Here is an 18059-nt window from a genome sequence, read left to right as displayed (position 1 = left end):
TTGTCATTTGTAACAAAGACAGCGCTTTTGCAACACTTTTGCAACGCTTTAAAAGCATTGTTATTTTTTTTAAAGACACCACTTTTACAACGCTTTAAAAGCATTGTCTTTTTAAAATAAAAAAATAAAAAAATAAAAAAAATCATATTTACTTTTCTATTTACAAAATCATTGTTCTTATATTTACAAAATCATTATTTTTCTTTGACCCTGCTATAGAAATGAAATCAACCATAACTTAACAAAAAGAACAGAGTCATGACACATCAAAACCAGGTACACTATATATAACAGAGATAGATACAAAGTGTACATAAAAACTATGTACGTAATTCCCAAAATGATGAGACTACTGTCAACATGACATGAATGTTCAATTTGTACAACGATCTAACATTGCATTTCCTTTGGTCTCCATTATTATTGCCATGACTATCCTTGTTTTACAGGAAAAAGAGGTAAGCAAAACACTGGTCCGAGCACTCGAGATGATGTCAACAAAGGGGCGTACCGACAAGGCCCCCAACCAGATACCCGAAGTTAGTCTGGGCGCTCAGACGGCTAAAAATTACCAACTTGTAGTGTTAGAGCGCGACGACTGGCTGACCCACATTAGTGGTTTAGGCGCCCAGAGGGGGTCTCGACGCTCGAAATAGGATAAAACTTCAGGGATGAAGTTTCGATGAGAGTTCAACACGACAGCGTGATCCAAGTGCCCGGAACAGGCTATAAAAGAAGGTTTCGACCAGTGACTTTAACACATCAATTCAAATAAGTTCTTCTCTTGCACACTGCTTAGAAAAAGCTTTCACGACGCCCGAAAGCTGCTCCAATGATGACTACCCTGAAGATTTCATTCCTCAAAGACATCGATATTATTATTATTCAAATTACTTGTAATCATTCAAAAGTGCATTTGTATTTTTCGATTGATTAGTGATTGCCTAACAAAAGCACTCTTCCATGCAGACCTTGGAGTAGGAGTTGTCACAAGCTCTGAATTAAGTAAATCTTGGATATGTTAGCATTGACTATTCATCTCTTTATTTATTCCACTGCTCTTATCTCTCGAAAGTTTTAAACGAACGTGCAAGTCACGAGCGCTATTCATACCCTCCCCCCTCTAGCACATCTCAATCCTACATGTGGTAAGCAAGGTCATTCTGAATTCATGAAACCACTAATCGAGTAGGGGATTCCTTTTATATATATATATATATATCATTCTTGAATAGGACTGGTGCAGTACAATATACTGATATTGAAACCTCATACATTGTACTAAAAACTTCAGTATATAGGAAAATCATATTAATGTCGTATTAAAATTTTGGTATACAAACTTTGGTATACTAAATTTTAGTACGGTATAAATTATATAGTGTTTATACTCAAATTTGAGTATTCCTATAGTATATCGAATATAGAAGTATTAGATTTCATAATAATATGGTACCGAAATTTTTTGGTATGATATAATATTGTATTGATTTTTTTTTATATTAAAAATTTGATATTATTTAATATATTTTGATATATTAAAATTTTTTATATTTTTTTTCCACCACTCTTAATCGTCAGTTTCAAACGGCCTAAACGTTGAAATAAAGGGCTTAATTGGGTTCTCTCTCGTCCACAAATCAGAAAAATAGGCCACGGCCCATGATCAAATAATTAACAGCAATTTTTTATTAAAAAAAGGGCTGCTTTTCCTTATTTGTCGTCCAGGTCTCCAGGACGCAGTGATGACGCTGGTTTTCTCTGCCCCAGTCAGATTCACCGGCCTCCTCGCTTCTCGACTTCTCCACCTCCTTCCTACGCCTTCAAGACCGTCGCGGTAAACCCTCCTCCTCCTCGGCTCCTCCTCCTTTCCTGTTCAACTCAATTGCATGCCATTGCCCTCATGTCTGCCATAGGAAAACACATGATTAACAATTAGACAAGTTTCTTTCCTCACGTTTCATGTTCCAACTTCCAAACATTCTTCAATTCTGATAGAGAATCCTTGTATTCGCAGTATGTAATTGGTAAGTGAGAATTGAGATACATCATTTAGTGTTCTAATCGTTGCTGATAAGTAATACTTACTTTACATTTTGAAGTGTTGCAGATATCTGAGGGGCTATATTGCATCACTGCATTCTGCTTCAATGGGAAAGCAAGCAACTTTGCTGATGCGAACTGTCTCTGGGTATGGTCATGATATTTTTGTGGATATAGAACTGTGATTGCGTTCCATTTCATTTAATTTGTAACTTGGATCAGTAATCTTCTTTGTTAGAAGTAGACACCGAGTGAAGTTTGTTGTTTTTCAGATATTCAACTGAGTCGCTTGAGATACATTCTGAAGAATCCTTATTGCACATTATTGTTATCCCTGGAAATCCAGGTATGTATTAAGATGCTCTTAACCTTTTTTTTACTTCCTTTCATGGGTATGATCTTTCCTTGCATGACTGTATACGGGTGCATTTTAGGGATTGCATCGTATTATAAAGACTTTGTTGAAGCAGTATATCAACTATTGGAAGGGCAGGCGTCAATAACAGGCAAGGACCACAAACTTTCCACTGTCAGTGTTTACTGAATCCAGACTTATGCTGATGTGGTTTCTAATATTTTTCATCGATATTCTTGATCAGCAATTGGGCATGTTTCTCATTCTGCAAAGGTATTATTATTGGATTACAAATCTTACTATGCTTTTATCAATTTCCTGTGATGAAAAACCCATGGACGTTGCTAAGATAAATCACTGTTAAATCTTCCTTTAGTGTCTGATTTGTGCTTTGATGCATAAACAAGTACAAGGAAAGATGTGTGCTTATCATGTATCAAAACAATCTATAAATCTACAAGAGATGAAAAAACCAATTCTCATTGTTGAATTTTTGCAGGGGGGAGTTTTTCCTTTTACAGATCCATAGCTGCATAACTATAGAATCATTAACTTGCTTCCCTATTATGTGATTAACTGATGGTCTATTTACATGCATGTTTAGATGTTATGTATATTTGATTATGTTCTTTGTTTGAACCAATATACTGTCCTTGCAAAAAAAAAAAAAATGCCTGAAATATGATTCACTCAAACAGTTGAGGTATAGAGCAACATGGGTGGATATTGACAAGAAAGAACTAAATATCATGTTCGACCAAGGACTTGAGAATTCTTATCTGTATATTAAATGACATCCGTTAACATGTCAATTTGGCCACATGATAGAAGTTGTAGGATATGATATGACTATAGTTATAAGACTGACTTCTCATGTCTATTCTTTCTCTGTACACCTTCATGCTTCAGACATTTACACATTAAGGTATATAAAGACAGAAAATAATTACAGTTTCATATCTAGGATTTCTGGTACATACTTTTCTTCCTCTATCATGATGCACAATTTAATTATTGATTATCCTTCCTCCAGGACTGGGAGCATGGAAGGAAGTTTTCATTGGAAGAACAAATTGCTCATAAGGTTTTTACAGAATATAACTTATACACTTTCATAATAAAAGGGTTCTTTGTTATATAAAAAGCAATAATCTTCAAAGGGACAAAGGAAACAAAAGTAAGTCAGATTATGTCCTGTTCTTCCATCCTTGGGTAGATTTGTAATGCTTTCTGATACTCTACATTTTGGATTTCAACAATTGCTTAACTCAGAGGTTGTGATGCTTCTTCCAAAAGTGTCTGAATAATTCACATTTGATTAACATATATGATTTCTTGTAATTTAGCTATAGTTTCCCGCCCTCTTCTTGCAGTTATGTATTATTCTTACATTCTTCCTTTTCATAACCAGCAATGACATTTTCAATTTTCTTTATGGTATATGCCATTTTTAGAATCTAATGAAATTGCAATAACCATTTCAGGTGGACTTTATTAAACAAGAGTTCCAGAATAATGAAGTTCCAATAATATTGGTAGTATATTGCTGATTAACCTTCTTCAATGACCATACTCTTTTTATGATTCAGCCTACTAGCAATCATGGTGTATGACGTCTCTTTTCTTTTGTTTACTAAACCTTCTATCCCTGTTCGATCACGGAGAATTATTTTTTCCAGCAATAACTCTTTCAAATTTGTTGCATAGATACTTGACATACTACTGCTTAACAGTGCTTAATTTATGAAATTTTGCTTGAACTTCGAATTTAATTCATTCAAGGTTCCTTTGAGTGTGCAAATTGTCTTTTTGCAAACTGAGAAGTAATTAAATTTGGTCTTGAATTTCTATATTTTTACTGCTTGCTTCTCTTGGAATAGGGACATGTGATAATTTCCTTCTCTTAATTCTAGAACAGAAGACAACTTTGTACCAGATTTTTGTTGTTTTACCATATTCTTGTTCAGAATTATATTGCTTTCCTTTCTCAATTTTGGCAAAGAAAAGTATATTACTACTTTAGGTACTAATTGAATTTACTTGGGAACTCAAGTATCCCAAAGATACTCATTTTTTGGGAGAAAATAATGCCTGAGAATGGAATTTCATAAATTAAGATAACTCCAGAAGAGGACATCCTTAGAATATAATGAACAACAGTCAACAGGTTTCTCATGTATTGTTCTAGTACAAAATCTTAGCTGTTATATATTTTTACAGATTGTAAGCTAAATAGTTCCGGAAGTGACACAAAAAAGGTTCTGCTATTTTTCCACTAAGCTTATTCTATATTATTTATTTGCTTCTTTTTGCAAAGGTTGGACATTCTATTGGATCGTATATATGCTTGGAAGTCTTCAAAAGGCTTCCACAACAGGTAACAAGATGTTCGGAAGTATCTATATTTTGTAATCGAGCTTTCAATTTACCTTATAGTGCTTTTGTTGGAATTTGAAGGTAAAATATGTGATAGGTCTTTATCCATTTCTGACATTGAACAAGAATTCTTTCAAGCAATCAATTATTGGCTTAATTGCAAGGTAGATTTCCTTTATTTATTTATTTATTTTTGCTTTCTGCTGCTTTTACCCAATACTAATTGGAAATAGCCTCATTGTGAACAGCTTTATATGAATCAACAAGTTGCAAATCAAAATTTCTATCTCTCTAGTGTTCTACTGATATCACCATTTATATATTTTTTTCTTCTTTCAAAATGGTAGTGTTTCATACTGATTTACCACTAAGATTGTTTGATTAGCACAGAATTCTTTATATCAAGAAATTGTTGTTTAACTTGGTTTTTGGTAGCGTGTGACCCTGCATGATGGTTGATTTGCTGGAATATGTTCTCAATCTGGGTTCTTATGTCACTCAAATCCAATTGATTCAATAAAGAAGGCCAGATTATTTTATTCTACAAGAAATTCTCATTGAAACAATACATTCAATTCTTTGTCTATTAACAAAATTCTATGCATATTTTATATATCTTCTTTTAAAATTTCACTAAATTAGTGGATTAAGATGTTCCAGGCTGATGGATACGTTCAATGACATTAATGATGATGGTAATTCTATGTTGCTTATCAAGATTATGTTTTTTCTGTATGTTTCAGGTCCTCTGTTATAAGCGCTGCCATCAGTTATTTTGCATCACTATTGAGGTCATTACCAATCTCAGTACAAGATAATATGGTGAGACAGTTCCTAGGGAAGACATGGTCTGCTACAGCTGTTGCAGTTACATGCAGTCACCTTTTGCAGGTTTGGTTATCATCTTTCTTATCAGATGCATGATTTTACTTGCAAAAGAAGTGTTTAATTTCAGGGTGTGAGAAAAGGTTTATGAATATGAATTAATTTCTTCTCTTTTCTTTTTCCCCAATACTTTCTTTGCACCTGGTTTCTTTCCTAATGTTCACTTATTTAGATAACATACAGAACAAAAAATCTTAAAGTTGATTCTTTGAATTTAGACATTTATAAGTAGTTGTTACAATCAAAACCATACTAACTTTTGCAAGAAAATTTGCAGTACCATACAATACGAAATATGCTATTCCTGGCAATGACAGAGTTTGAGAAGGTACTGTTATCTTATTTGTGAATTTGAGATTAAGTTTGATGCATCAGTTGTGTTCTGATGAAGGTTTTGATTACTCTTTTCAACCCCGTTTTGTGTTTGACCTTGTCATTTGTCTTTGCATAGTTCTTTTTTGCATGTCTCTCCTTTTTCAGCCCTTTGTTACTGTGACAAGATAAAGATACTTAGAAGCAAATCTTTAATGGATGGTTAACTATCATAAATTCTGCTGGAGTTCTATATTTTAATTTGGCGCACTATAATTATCTCAGGTTTTGGCATATACATAGACCTTAAGGTTAGAGTTCATAGAATCATTAAAATTCCATAGGTGTTTATGTCACGCCCCCAGAAGAGTCATTATCCGAGAAAATTTCGGCAGCATCTCCCCTGTACGGCGGACAATCAAAAATTTTCTACAAACACTAAATACTCAGCCACAGGCGGCTGAAATCATAACAATAATAAAAATCAATCACCACGCAGTTTATATATATATTCAGCCTCTGGCTGACACAACCACGCAGTAATAATACTCTGACTCAAAAACCACCCTACTCAACTACACTCGTAAAGCTCAAAACCGCCGAACTCACCTCTTCTGCCATCCAGGCAGGCATGTAGTAGAATAAAAACCAAATCCAAATCCATCGATATAATAAAATCTATATCATGTCCATAAGCAAATAAATCCAGAATATAACGAGTTCAAACAGTCTAGAACAGAAAAAAAACCAAAGAAAACCAAACATATCCTGGAGGTCTGCAGGACCAGCACTACGTGCAATGAGGACTAGCGACTGGAACTCCCTCTTGACAGCATCAACCTGAAAATATCAACAATGGAGGCGGGGTGAGTCCAACACTCAGCAGGTACAGTTGATATGCAAAGTAAAGAAACAACACCTAGCACTAATCATGCGTACAGTCTCCTGATAAAATGATAAGAATGCATCTGAAATAAACAGGAGAATACTGTACTAACCAGGTCCTGAGTATAAGGTCAAACAGTCCGAGTGGTATAGGGATCCTGTATGCATGTCAAACATAGGTATCCAAACAATATGCAGCATATAAATGTAGCAACCACAAACACAAGCAATAAATGCATCATGCATATGATGCGATGATGCGTCACCCCGACGCCATCGATCATCTCATACAAAAGTGAGGCCGAGTGGGTAGGTCTGACCGCGCACTCTGTCGTCACTACTCCCGATGAGTGACCGAGTGGACGGGATCTTTGTCGAGTACACCTATCCTCCTACCCCAAATCATAGATGGGGGAGCGCAATTCTCAACTCCCGGTACACGATGGCGGGAGGAATCCTGCCGGATAACTCGTTGTGTCACACTACCCATGAGCGGACCAACGGTGCCTATGTCCTGCTGCAACACACTCTGCCTGAATCGACCACTAACCCATGAGTGGTGGTGTGTGCAGATCCATGTAACTGGCGATGTGCTCAACAATAATGGAACGGACTATCGCACAACATGCAATCATGCAAATGATGCATGGCAATAACCATATAAACATCCTGACCTAATCCATATATATAGAAAAGTGCACCCTAGGTCAACGAATCATATCGAATCAAAGGTACACAGAAGGTATAAAAACCTATGTCCTGAACATGGTGAAGCATGGTATATCACTACCCCCTATAAGCATGTATGAACAGGTAAAATATACATGAGATGCAAATCAAACAATCAATCAAGCACGTACCAAGATTTGGGTAGTGATTAACCGAAACAGATAAGAAACACAATTGATGCAATATGTTAATTTCATTACTAAGCATATCAAAGACAAAAAGTCAAAAGTACCCGCCTCCAATAGGAAAAGTCCAATCAGTCCAAATCCGACATCGAGATACTCGTCTCGCGTCAAGGTCCTCAATTCACAGCCACTTCTAATGACTCACAGCCGAAGAGTGTGATGCCGGTCGTTGCAAACTGACAAGGTGAAGTTGTTGATTTCCCAAATCTGCACTCTAGATCAAAATCAACACATTAACCCTTGAGCATAAAACTCAAATCATGATCCATCACCTGAAACAAACAACTAATCATTCACTACTCAAGCTGCACAGATTAAACAGCCCCAATCCTGTAATTGAGTCAATCCTCACTTAATGTACACACTTTGCATCCAAACCTCAACAAACCTATAAAAAAAATCAAAATGTCTTACCCAATTCCTTGTGCCGGCTCTGCTGGTGATCGGCACCGGCGACCAAGTGGATCCAAACTAAGCACAGAAGAGGGCAGATCAAAAGAGACCAGTGAGGGATTGTTCTGCTGTGATGCGCGAGGTCGGCAGTGATCGGGCTGACTGTGAACCCAAAATAGGCACAGAATTGGACGGCTCGGCACTGGCAAAGGTGTGGCGATGCTGTTTTGCTGAGGATAAGCGGCCGGTGGTGTGCGGCTCGGAAGAAATGATGAAGAGGAAGATGGCCGGCGTCAATGGGCAGAGATCAGACTTCCGGCGAGCCCCTGTTGGCCGTGATCCAGAGAGGGAAGAGGGAGGCAGCGGCGTCGGTGAGCTCGGCTAGGGCACCGAGGGGTGATTAGGGTTTCGGCTTCACCGAGAAGAGGAGGAGATGAAGAGAGAAACCGCCACAGCCGGCGGTTAGGGCTCGGAGAGGGCGCGGGCGGCGTCGGGGAGAAAAGGGCTCGGGCTCGCAGGTTTTCGGCGAGGAAGAGAAGAAATAAAGAAATAAAAAGAAAAAGAAACGGAAAAAAGGAATTATAAATATAAACAATTCCTCACTTAAATGGGTAGCCCAAAACAGGCTTTTCCCGGCCCCGTTTCCATCCCCGTTAACTCGTTCGTACGAGCTCCGAAAAATTCCCGAAAAATTTCCAAAAATTCCGAAAAATTCCCTTATTAATATTTCTCTATTTTCTGGTATTTTACATTCTTCCCCACTAATAAAAATTTGGTCCCCAAATTTCGTTATCTACCATCAGCAAGTACTAACAACAGATATAAAGTATAAATGCTGAACGGTAAACAATTCACATCCTCAAGTGAAAAGATGGGGGTATCGAGCTCGGATGGTATCCTCGAGCTCCCAAGTAGCCTCCTCGTCCGAATGATGCTGCCATCCGATTTTAACCAGCCGGACAGTCTTGTTCCTCAACTGACGCTCTTTCCGGTCCAAAATCCGTACCGGAATCTCCTCATAAGTGGCGTCAGGCTGAACTGGAACTAAGACATCTGTCAGCACATGTGTCGGGTCAGGTACGTATCTACTCAGCATAGATATGTGGAATACATTGTGCACGCCTACCAAGGACGGCGATAGTGCCAACCAGTAAGCTACTGCTCCAATCCTTTCCGAGATCTGGAAAGATCCAATGTACCGCGGAGCTGGCTTACCTCTGAGGCCAAATCTCTTCACCCCTTTCGTGGGCGAAACTCGCAGAAATATATAGCCGCAAATAGAGAACTCAAGGTGTCTCCGACTCGGGTCAGCATAACTCTTTTGGCAGTCTTATGCTTTTGACATCCTCCGTCTGATAATACGGACCAACTCCGCCTCACGTTGAGCCCTATGAGGTCCCAACAACTGGGTCTCTCGGATTCTCGTCCGAATGAGCAACTATGGTAACAAGAATACCCTTCTGTCTCTGCTCCTCAATGTCTAACTCGGAGAAATCTGAATCAAATCATGACCACTACTCGGTGGCAAGCTAAAGTCCCTCCGGACCTCTAGCTAAGTGCATTGGTAACCACATTAGCTTTTCGGTGATAGCTAATGGTACAATCATAATATTTCAGGAACTCCATCTATCTCGGTCGAAGATTAAGTTCCTTCCGAGTGAACAGATATTTGAGACTCAATGGTCGGTGAGAATCTCAATGTAATATCATATAGGTCTTGCCAAATCTTGAGGTAAAAATAACGTGACTCCGGATCGTGAGTATTTTCTTCTCAGGCTCCCTCAACTATCGAGAAGCATATAAGAATACTCTACCGTGCTGCACCAGAACAACACTCATACCCTGTAGAGACGCGTCGGTATAGAGGACATATCCGTCCTCTCCAGAAGGTAACACCAAAATCGGAGCCGACACTAGTCTCCGCTTCAACTCCTAGAAGCTGGTCTTGTCATCCTTAGTCCAAGTGAACTTCACGCCTTTCCAGGTCAGACGTGTCAGTGACATAGCTATCCGAGAGAAACCCTCAGCGTATCTCCGGAAATATCGAGCCAAACAAAGGAAGTTGCGAGCCTCTTCTATAGACTCCGTCTACTCTCAACGGTAATAACCTCGATCTCCTGTGGAACTACGGTATACTCCTACTGGGTCCGTATGTCTCAAACATCTCACAGAAGACAAACCCAAAACACACTACTGAACTTTGCATATAGATGTTCCCATCGTAACATCTCTAGACTATGCAAAGATGATGTGCGTGACTCACCGCGGATTCCAAATAGATTACAACATCGTCCACAAAGATAATGGAAACCTATCCAAACATCCTCGACATACCAGGATCATCGAGTCCCTGAAAACATCCTATATGGCAAAAACCAATACACATAATGTCCGTATCACAGACATTCCTATCCATAAAATCTCCAATAATAAATCGAAAAAAATCTGATCATCAATAACATAAATCACCAAAGAATAAATCCTCCAGGGTGAGAGCAACGCTCCATCACAGGAAATACCACATATGTGGGAGCAACGCTCTACCACAAGAAATCCTCAATATGTAGGAGTAACACTCCACTACAAATAATTCATAACATGTATCTGCAATAGATATGGGAGCAATGCTCCGCTACAAGCAATCCGAAATATGTATATGTGGGAACTCCGCTCCACCACAAACGATCCATAAGTGTCCAAGGCACCTAACTATCCAACTAAAGGCTGCACGAGATCACTCGACCACATATCACTGTAGGCAGCCAAAGGTATAAACAACCTAGTAAACAAATCAAATTCATAGTCAACTCTATCATCATCCTAGTGGGTTGGTCACCCACTAATAGGAGAATTAGTTGACAGGGTTATACAACCAATAACATAATGTAAACACTCAGCATTCTACATTCAACATAGGTAGAATCATCATGATGCTACCCACCATACACCTGGCACACATGCACACACAACATATGTATGATCGACATAATTCTCCAATTAGTACACATCAAACATACTCACAACATAGGCATAAATCATCGTGCTACCTCCAACAATGCATACCGAACCCGTGTGCATATATCAACATAGGTATAATTGACAATACACCTCAAACAACCTCACAGGGCATATATACACCTATACCAAGAGTATAACCAACATATACTTCCAAATAAGCATACTAAACCCAGGTGCATTCACATATCAAACATAATAAAAAAAAGATACCTCAGATACCACACCAAACACATATGTACATATCACAACTCAGATTAAATCGACAAAATGCCTCCATCAAAACACCACCGATGTACTTATACTGCATCTCGGATTTAATCAACAAGATATCTTCAATAATACATCCAGATACATACACCGAACTACATAGCTATGATCCACAAGGAAACTTCAAACCATATCAGAACATGGATACATATACTACTTGCAAATGGGCAGTTTACCACATGACTCCTACAACACATAACAATCATAATATACATGTAACATAGACATGCAAAATCAGCACACCAGCTCAATCAAAGAGACCAACCTTATGCTACCAACACTCATGGGTTACCGGTATATCTAAACAAAATTCATGCATATGTATCAAGCATGAATACATCAATCAAAAGCAACCCAAAATAAAGCAGCCTAATCATCCAGTAACAACCCTGCTCTAGGTTCAAAGGAACTGGTATCGGACAAGAAAAATATACACACCGTGGTATAACATTGCCAGTCAATGTCATAAACTACCAAAACTATATCTAATGGGGAAAATTTTATCATCATAAATCCAAATGTACTCTCCCAGAATACACTAGTAACGATTATATCCGATAAGTGTTAAGCAATTTGCTCTACACTTCCTTGCATCAGTGGGGTCACATATCCCAATGCACCCTCTAAGTTATCCCACCAGGTATATACAGTCCACGGTCAAAGTCTTCACGGACTAGGATACATCGATCCTCTAAACCCATCCAAGCCAATAATGATATATGGCTAAATCAGTCCTTTCCACGTCAGTACAAAACATGTACTCAAATGTGCTCTAAATACATAACTAAGCACAAATAACCTAAAGGTTTGAACCTCTAAAAATAGAGTATGGCAATCCTTTACTGATCAACCAACAAAAACTAATCATTCATCTACTAACTAATCAAAAATACCTTAATCCTCCACAATCAACTAAGGTATATCCAACCACATAATACCATATGCATAAATGTGTACGACCCAAAAGATAAAGTCAGAATTCAAGATCATCAAGACACTCTCATCTTCATCCTCAAAAACATCAGCCCACACTATATCAGATGAATAAATCTCTACTCCCCATGAGGGCAAGTTAGCATTCAAAACATCAATCATTATTTATCCATATAGTCCCATATCAGAGGAAGCAAATATCAATTTTATCATCCTGTTAATTAACCACAACTAACCAGATATATTAAAATCTCATGGGCACACTCAACCATAAAACTCTCCAGCACCCAATTTATAATCTGATCACCAACCATAATCATCAAACCTGTGAATATCATAAATGACACTCACTATGTCACCATCAATGACAACCCAAATATAAATCATCAAAATAGTTATCCACTAATAGATCATCAAAACAAATATCTAGTAATTGATCATCAAACAACCACATAACATTTACTCTCATAAATCATTAGAAATCAACATATCACAATATCTGATCTCCCAATATCCCTCTACCTCAAATCATTCTCAACAATGATCAAACATAATAACTCTCCAATGCCCAATTTTCATCGTATCGGATACCCTATTATCCAAAAGATACGAGTATAAAAAAAAAAAATTCTACTGGCTAAGTCCACAGGAATATATAGGTATCATCCATTACCCAGCTAACAATAGCAGAGGTTGATATGTGCCTCCATCTCCTAGTAGTAGTAACAGAAGCTAAAAGTACTGATGGTATGATATGAAAAATCACCAGAGACTATAATCCTTGATCTCTATGAGGGTCGACCCAGATCAGTGGCTAACCCATCACATGTAATATGGCTACAACAACCAGACAGGTACTAAAGATAAAGTGCTAAAACATGTCATAACTATCATAAAATAAACATCATACCTATTTGCTGTCTGGAGATGTTCCGTCGCTGTCCTGTCCCCAACCTTTGACCTCAAACTCCGAACGAGAAACATCGCCGGAAATCCAAATAAATCCGAAACGGAAATCCGAAACATAACCATATCGAAAATCCGAAAATGCCCGGTTGCCTCATGAGCACTGGCTAACCCAAATATCCGAATACCAACAACCCAGATCCGATAAATCTCGAACACAGCGGTGTATAACCGCTCGATACCAAATAAATTGGTATCGATAAATCTCAAAAATCCAAAATACGAAACAAAAGATCGTAAAACTGCTCCGATACCACTAAATTGTCACGCCCCGGAAGAGTCACTGTCCGAAAAACTCCCCTGTACGGCGGACAATCAAAATTTTCTACAAACACTAAATACTCAGCCGCTGGAATCATAACAATAATAAAATCAATCACCACGCGGTTTATATATTAACCTCTGGCTGACACAACCACGTAGTAATAATACTCGACTCAAAACCACCCTACTCAACTACACTCGTAAAGCTCAAACCGCGAACTCACCTCTTCCATCCAGGCAGGCGTGTAGTAGAATAAAACCAAATCCAAATCCATCGATATAATAAAATCTATATCATGTCCATAAGCAAATAAATCCGAATATAACGAGTCTAGAACAGAAAAAAAAACCAAAGAAAACCAAACATATCACGGAGGTTGCAGGACCAGCACTACGTGCAATGAGGACTAGCGGATGGAACTCCCTCTGACAGATCAACTGAAAATATCAACAATGGAGGCGGGTGAGTCAACACTCGTGAAGCAGTTGATATCAAGTAAAGAAACAACACTGACTAATCATGCGTACGGTCTCGATAAAATGATAAGAATGCATCGAAATAAGCAGGAGAATCTTGTCTAACCAGTCCGAGTATAAGGTCAAGCGAGTGGTATAGGGATCCGTATGCGTCAAACATAGGTATCCAAACAATATGCGGCGTATAAATGTAGCAACCACAAACACAGCAATAAACGATCACGTGCGTATGATGCGATGATCGTCCGGTCACCCCGACGCCGATCATCTCATACAAAGTGAGGCCGAGTGGGTAGGGTTGTGACAACCGTGCACTCTGTCACTACTCCCGATGAGTGACCGAGTGGACGGGATGCTGTCGGAGTACACCTATCCTCCTACCCCAAATCAGATGGGGGCTGATGCTCTCAACTCCGACACGGCGACGGGAGGAATCCTGCGGATAACTCGTTGTGTCACACTACCCATGAGCGGACCAACGGTGCTAACAGAGTCCTAGCCGACACACTCCTCAGATCGACCACTAACCCGAGTGGTGGTGTGTGCGATCCATGTAATGGCGATGTGCTCAACAATAATGGAACGGACTATCGCACAACATGCGATCATGCAAATGATGCGTGGCAATAACCATATAAACATCCCGACCTAATCCATATATATAGAAAAGTGCACCCTAGGTCAACGAATCATATCGAATCAAAGGTACACAGAAGGTATAAAAACCTATGTCCTGAACATGGTGAAGCATGGTATATCACTACCCCCTATAAGCATGTATAAACAGGTAAAATATACATGAGATGCAAATCAAACAATCAATCAAGCACGTACCAAGATTTGGGTAGTGATTAACCGAAACAGATAAGAAACACAATTGATGCAATATGTTAATTTCATTACTAAGCATATCAAAGACAAAAAGTCAAAAGTACCCGCCTCCAATAGGAAAAGTCCAATCAGTCCAAATCCGACATCGAGATACTCGTCTCGCGTCAAGGTCCTCAATTCACAGCCACTTCTAATGACTCACAGCCGAAGAGTGTGATGCCGGTCGTTGCAAACTGACAAGGTGAAGTTGTTGATTTCCCAAATCTGCACTCTGGATCAAAATCAACACATTAACCCTTGAGCATAAAACTCAAATCATGATCCATCACCTGAAACAAACAACTAATCATTCACTACTCAAGCTGCACAGATTAAACAGCCCCAATCCTGTAATTGAGTCAATCCTCACTTAATGTACACACTTTGCATCCAAACCTCAACAAACCTATAAAAAAAATCAAAATGTCTTACCCAATTCCTTGTGCCGGCTCTGCTGGTGATCGGCACCGGCGACCAGGTGGATCCAAACTAAGCACAGAAGAGGGCAGATCAAAAGAGACCAGTGAGGGATTGTTCTGCTGTGATGCGCGAGGTCGGCAGTGATCGGGCCGACTGTGAACCCAAAATAGGCACAGAATTGGACGGCTCGGCACTGGCAAAGGTGTGGCGATGCTGTTTTGCTGAGGATAAGCGGCCGGCGGTGTGCGGCTCGAAAGAAATGATGAAGAGGAAGATGGCCGGCGTCAGTGGGCAGAGATCAGACTTCCGCCGAGCCCCTGTTGGCCGTGATCCAGAGAGGGAAGAGGGAGGCAGCGGCGTCGGTGAGCTCGGCTAAGCACCGAGGGGTGAATAGGGTTTCGGCTTCACCGAGAAGAGGAGGAGATGAAGAGAGAAACCGCCACAGCCGGCGGTTAGGGCTCGGAGAGGGCGCGGGCGGCGTCGGGGAGAAAAGGGCTCGGGCTCGCAGGTTTTCGGCGAGGAAGAGAAGAAATAAAGAAATAAAAAGAAAAAGAAACGGAAAAAAGGAATTATAAATATAAACAATTCCTCACTTAAATGGGTAGCCCAAAACAGGCTTTTCCCGGCCCCGTTTCCATCCCCGTTAACTCGTTCGTACGAGCTCCGAAAAATTCCCGAAAAATTTCCAAAAATTCCGGAAAATTCCCTTATTAATATTTCTCTATTTTCTGGTATTTTACAGTTTAACGACATCAATTCTACTCCGTTTGACAAACTTAAATGAAGACAAGACAATAGAAGAAAGAGTGCTTATGTTTCATTTCATTTGATCCCTGATATTTTTTTTACATTATAAATCTCCTTTGGATGGAAAATTGCTCCTTCACAAATTGAGTGGCTCGCTATTGAGCCATGGAATAGCCTCTTGGGTTGCAAGACTATGGTTATATCAATTAGTTCATCCTGATTTACATGATATGGAAGCTTGTGTGCTAGGCACTTCTACCATCCCTTCTTGCTAAAAGAGTAACGATTTTTTGACAAGGCAAGAACCTATGTTAAACCTGTCTATTATGACATTTTCTTCATCAAAATTCATAGGTTATGTTTCATTGACATCCTGGAATCTGTTTCCATCATTGTTTGCTTCAATTTTCAGTTGTCAGAAGAACCAGACTGGATGTTTATGAAAAGAAAGCATAATCAAATATCATTTCTTTTTGGCATCGATGACCATTGGGCTCCACTATCACATTTTGAAGAGGTAAAGCATTCATTGTTTCCCGATTATAGAGATGTTCCTTGAGAAGCTAAATTTTGTATGTTTTGGTTTGAACTTGACAATCTGCACGTTGCGTTGTTGATGATTCTGCTTTTTTCAACCGTCTAAGAAAAATGATAAACAATAGCCTACTTAAAATTCCCATCAGATTGCATCAAAAAAGAACTTTTTACAAGTGTATTCATTCACTAACTTGCATTGTGAATGATTATTTCTAGCATTGATCACCACTATCACTGTATAACAAGGCCGATAAAATTCTTTTTCCCTGAGAGTCACTGCTAGTTATCCCAAGTGTATCAGTTGATGCGTAAAGAGGAAAGCAAAAATGATTTGCAATTATTGAAGGGCTTCATAATTATGTATTACACTGACGGGCAGTACTCCTTTGTGTGGTTAACTCAGTCCCCTAGTCTCCACTCATTATTGGTTGTGTGACTCTCTTAGTCCTCGAATCGTCTATAAGCACAGACTTTCATATGTATTATTATGACAATGATCATGTGTTCCTCATTTTTCTATTAGGTTCTCTGATAAATTTACACTTGCTTTTGTGTTCCTAGAAAATTTAAGATGGAAGTAAAATTCTTTCCAGGTCTCAAGGCAGGTACCAGGTCTTGCATTAGCCGTCGAAAGAGAGGGCCACATGCATACTTTCTGCTGCACCCAAGCCGGCTCCTCCTGGGTTGGTCACCATGTAGCATCCCTGATCAGGAATCAAATCGCAAAATAAACAAACATACAAGGAAGAAGAAGAAAAAAAGAACAGAGAAAAAGCAGGTAACTTGGTTATACATTTAGTAAGCTCCCCTCACTTACCGCTCTCAATAGTTGTTGCCAAATCGATATTGCAGACTGTTGTTCTGAATCAAAACTGCTTCTTGTTTTTCCGAACTGTTTATCTTATCAAACAAACAATAGTTTATTGGTTATTTTGAATGTCGGTTATTCAATGTTTATGGAGGGTTTGATTTACATTTGCCACTGAAAACTATCGCAACAATATGTGAGAAAAGACTCCTGGTTTTAACATGTTTATCAGGTGTTTCATATCGCTCTTCGCATTGAATTCTGATGCCTGAGATGTGTTTGTATGCATGTCTTGTTGAAGTTAGTTGCCAAGGTTATTGATGTTTATAACTTTATTTGCCACAATATCAGCAAGGCCATCAATAAGGAATATAGATTTGATAATCTTGTACTCCTGTTGCCTCACCTCTATTAGTGTTATTGGACGAAGCTGTCCATGATTTATCTTGTTCTAAGAAGTGTGGGACCGCCTTAGAGAGGTAGTTAGGATGACGATTTCACCTATTACACGTATAATTTTTGTGTTACTTGATATCACTTTATTGAGCTAAAGTTTTTTTTTATTTATTTTAAAATAGTGCTCTGTTAC

At 38.9% G+C, this 18059-nt stretch overlaps 1 protein-coding gene across 1 annotated transcript; it reads left to right on the top strand.

Annotated features, from left to right (window-relative positions):
* Window positions 1–1713: 1713 nt before the first annotated feature.
* LOC121975298 (lipid droplet-associated hydrolase-like) lies at window positions 1714–17613 on the top strand. The gene is made up of 13 exons (XM_042526869.1): window positions 1714–1837; window positions 2111–2191; window positions 2316–2389; window positions 2478–2549; window positions 2643–2671; window positions 3432–3482; window positions 3883–3933; window positions 4716–4775; window positions 4856–4938; window positions 5518–5665; window positions 5937–5987; window positions 16538–16642; window positions 17256–17613. The coding sequence occupies exons 1-13, from the start codon at window positions 1746–1748 to the stop codon at window positions 17391–17393; spliced, it is 1035 nt and encodes a 344-aa protein (XP_042382803.1). The 5' UTR covers window positions 1714–1745; the 3' UTR covers window positions 17394–17613.
* The last annotated feature ends 446 nt before the right edge of the window (window positions 17614–18059 follow it).

Source organism: Zingiber officinale, chromosome 4B (assembly GCF_018446385.1).
Source record: "Zingiber officinale cultivar Zhangliang chromosome 4B, Zo_v1.1, whole genome shotgun sequence".
NCBI lineage: Eukaryota > Viridiplantae > Streptophyta > Magnoliopsida > Zingiberales > Zingiberaceae > Zingiber > Zingiber officinale.
Note: the sequence above shows the minus strand (reverse complement) of the source record. Positions and strands in the feature narration are given on the sequence as shown.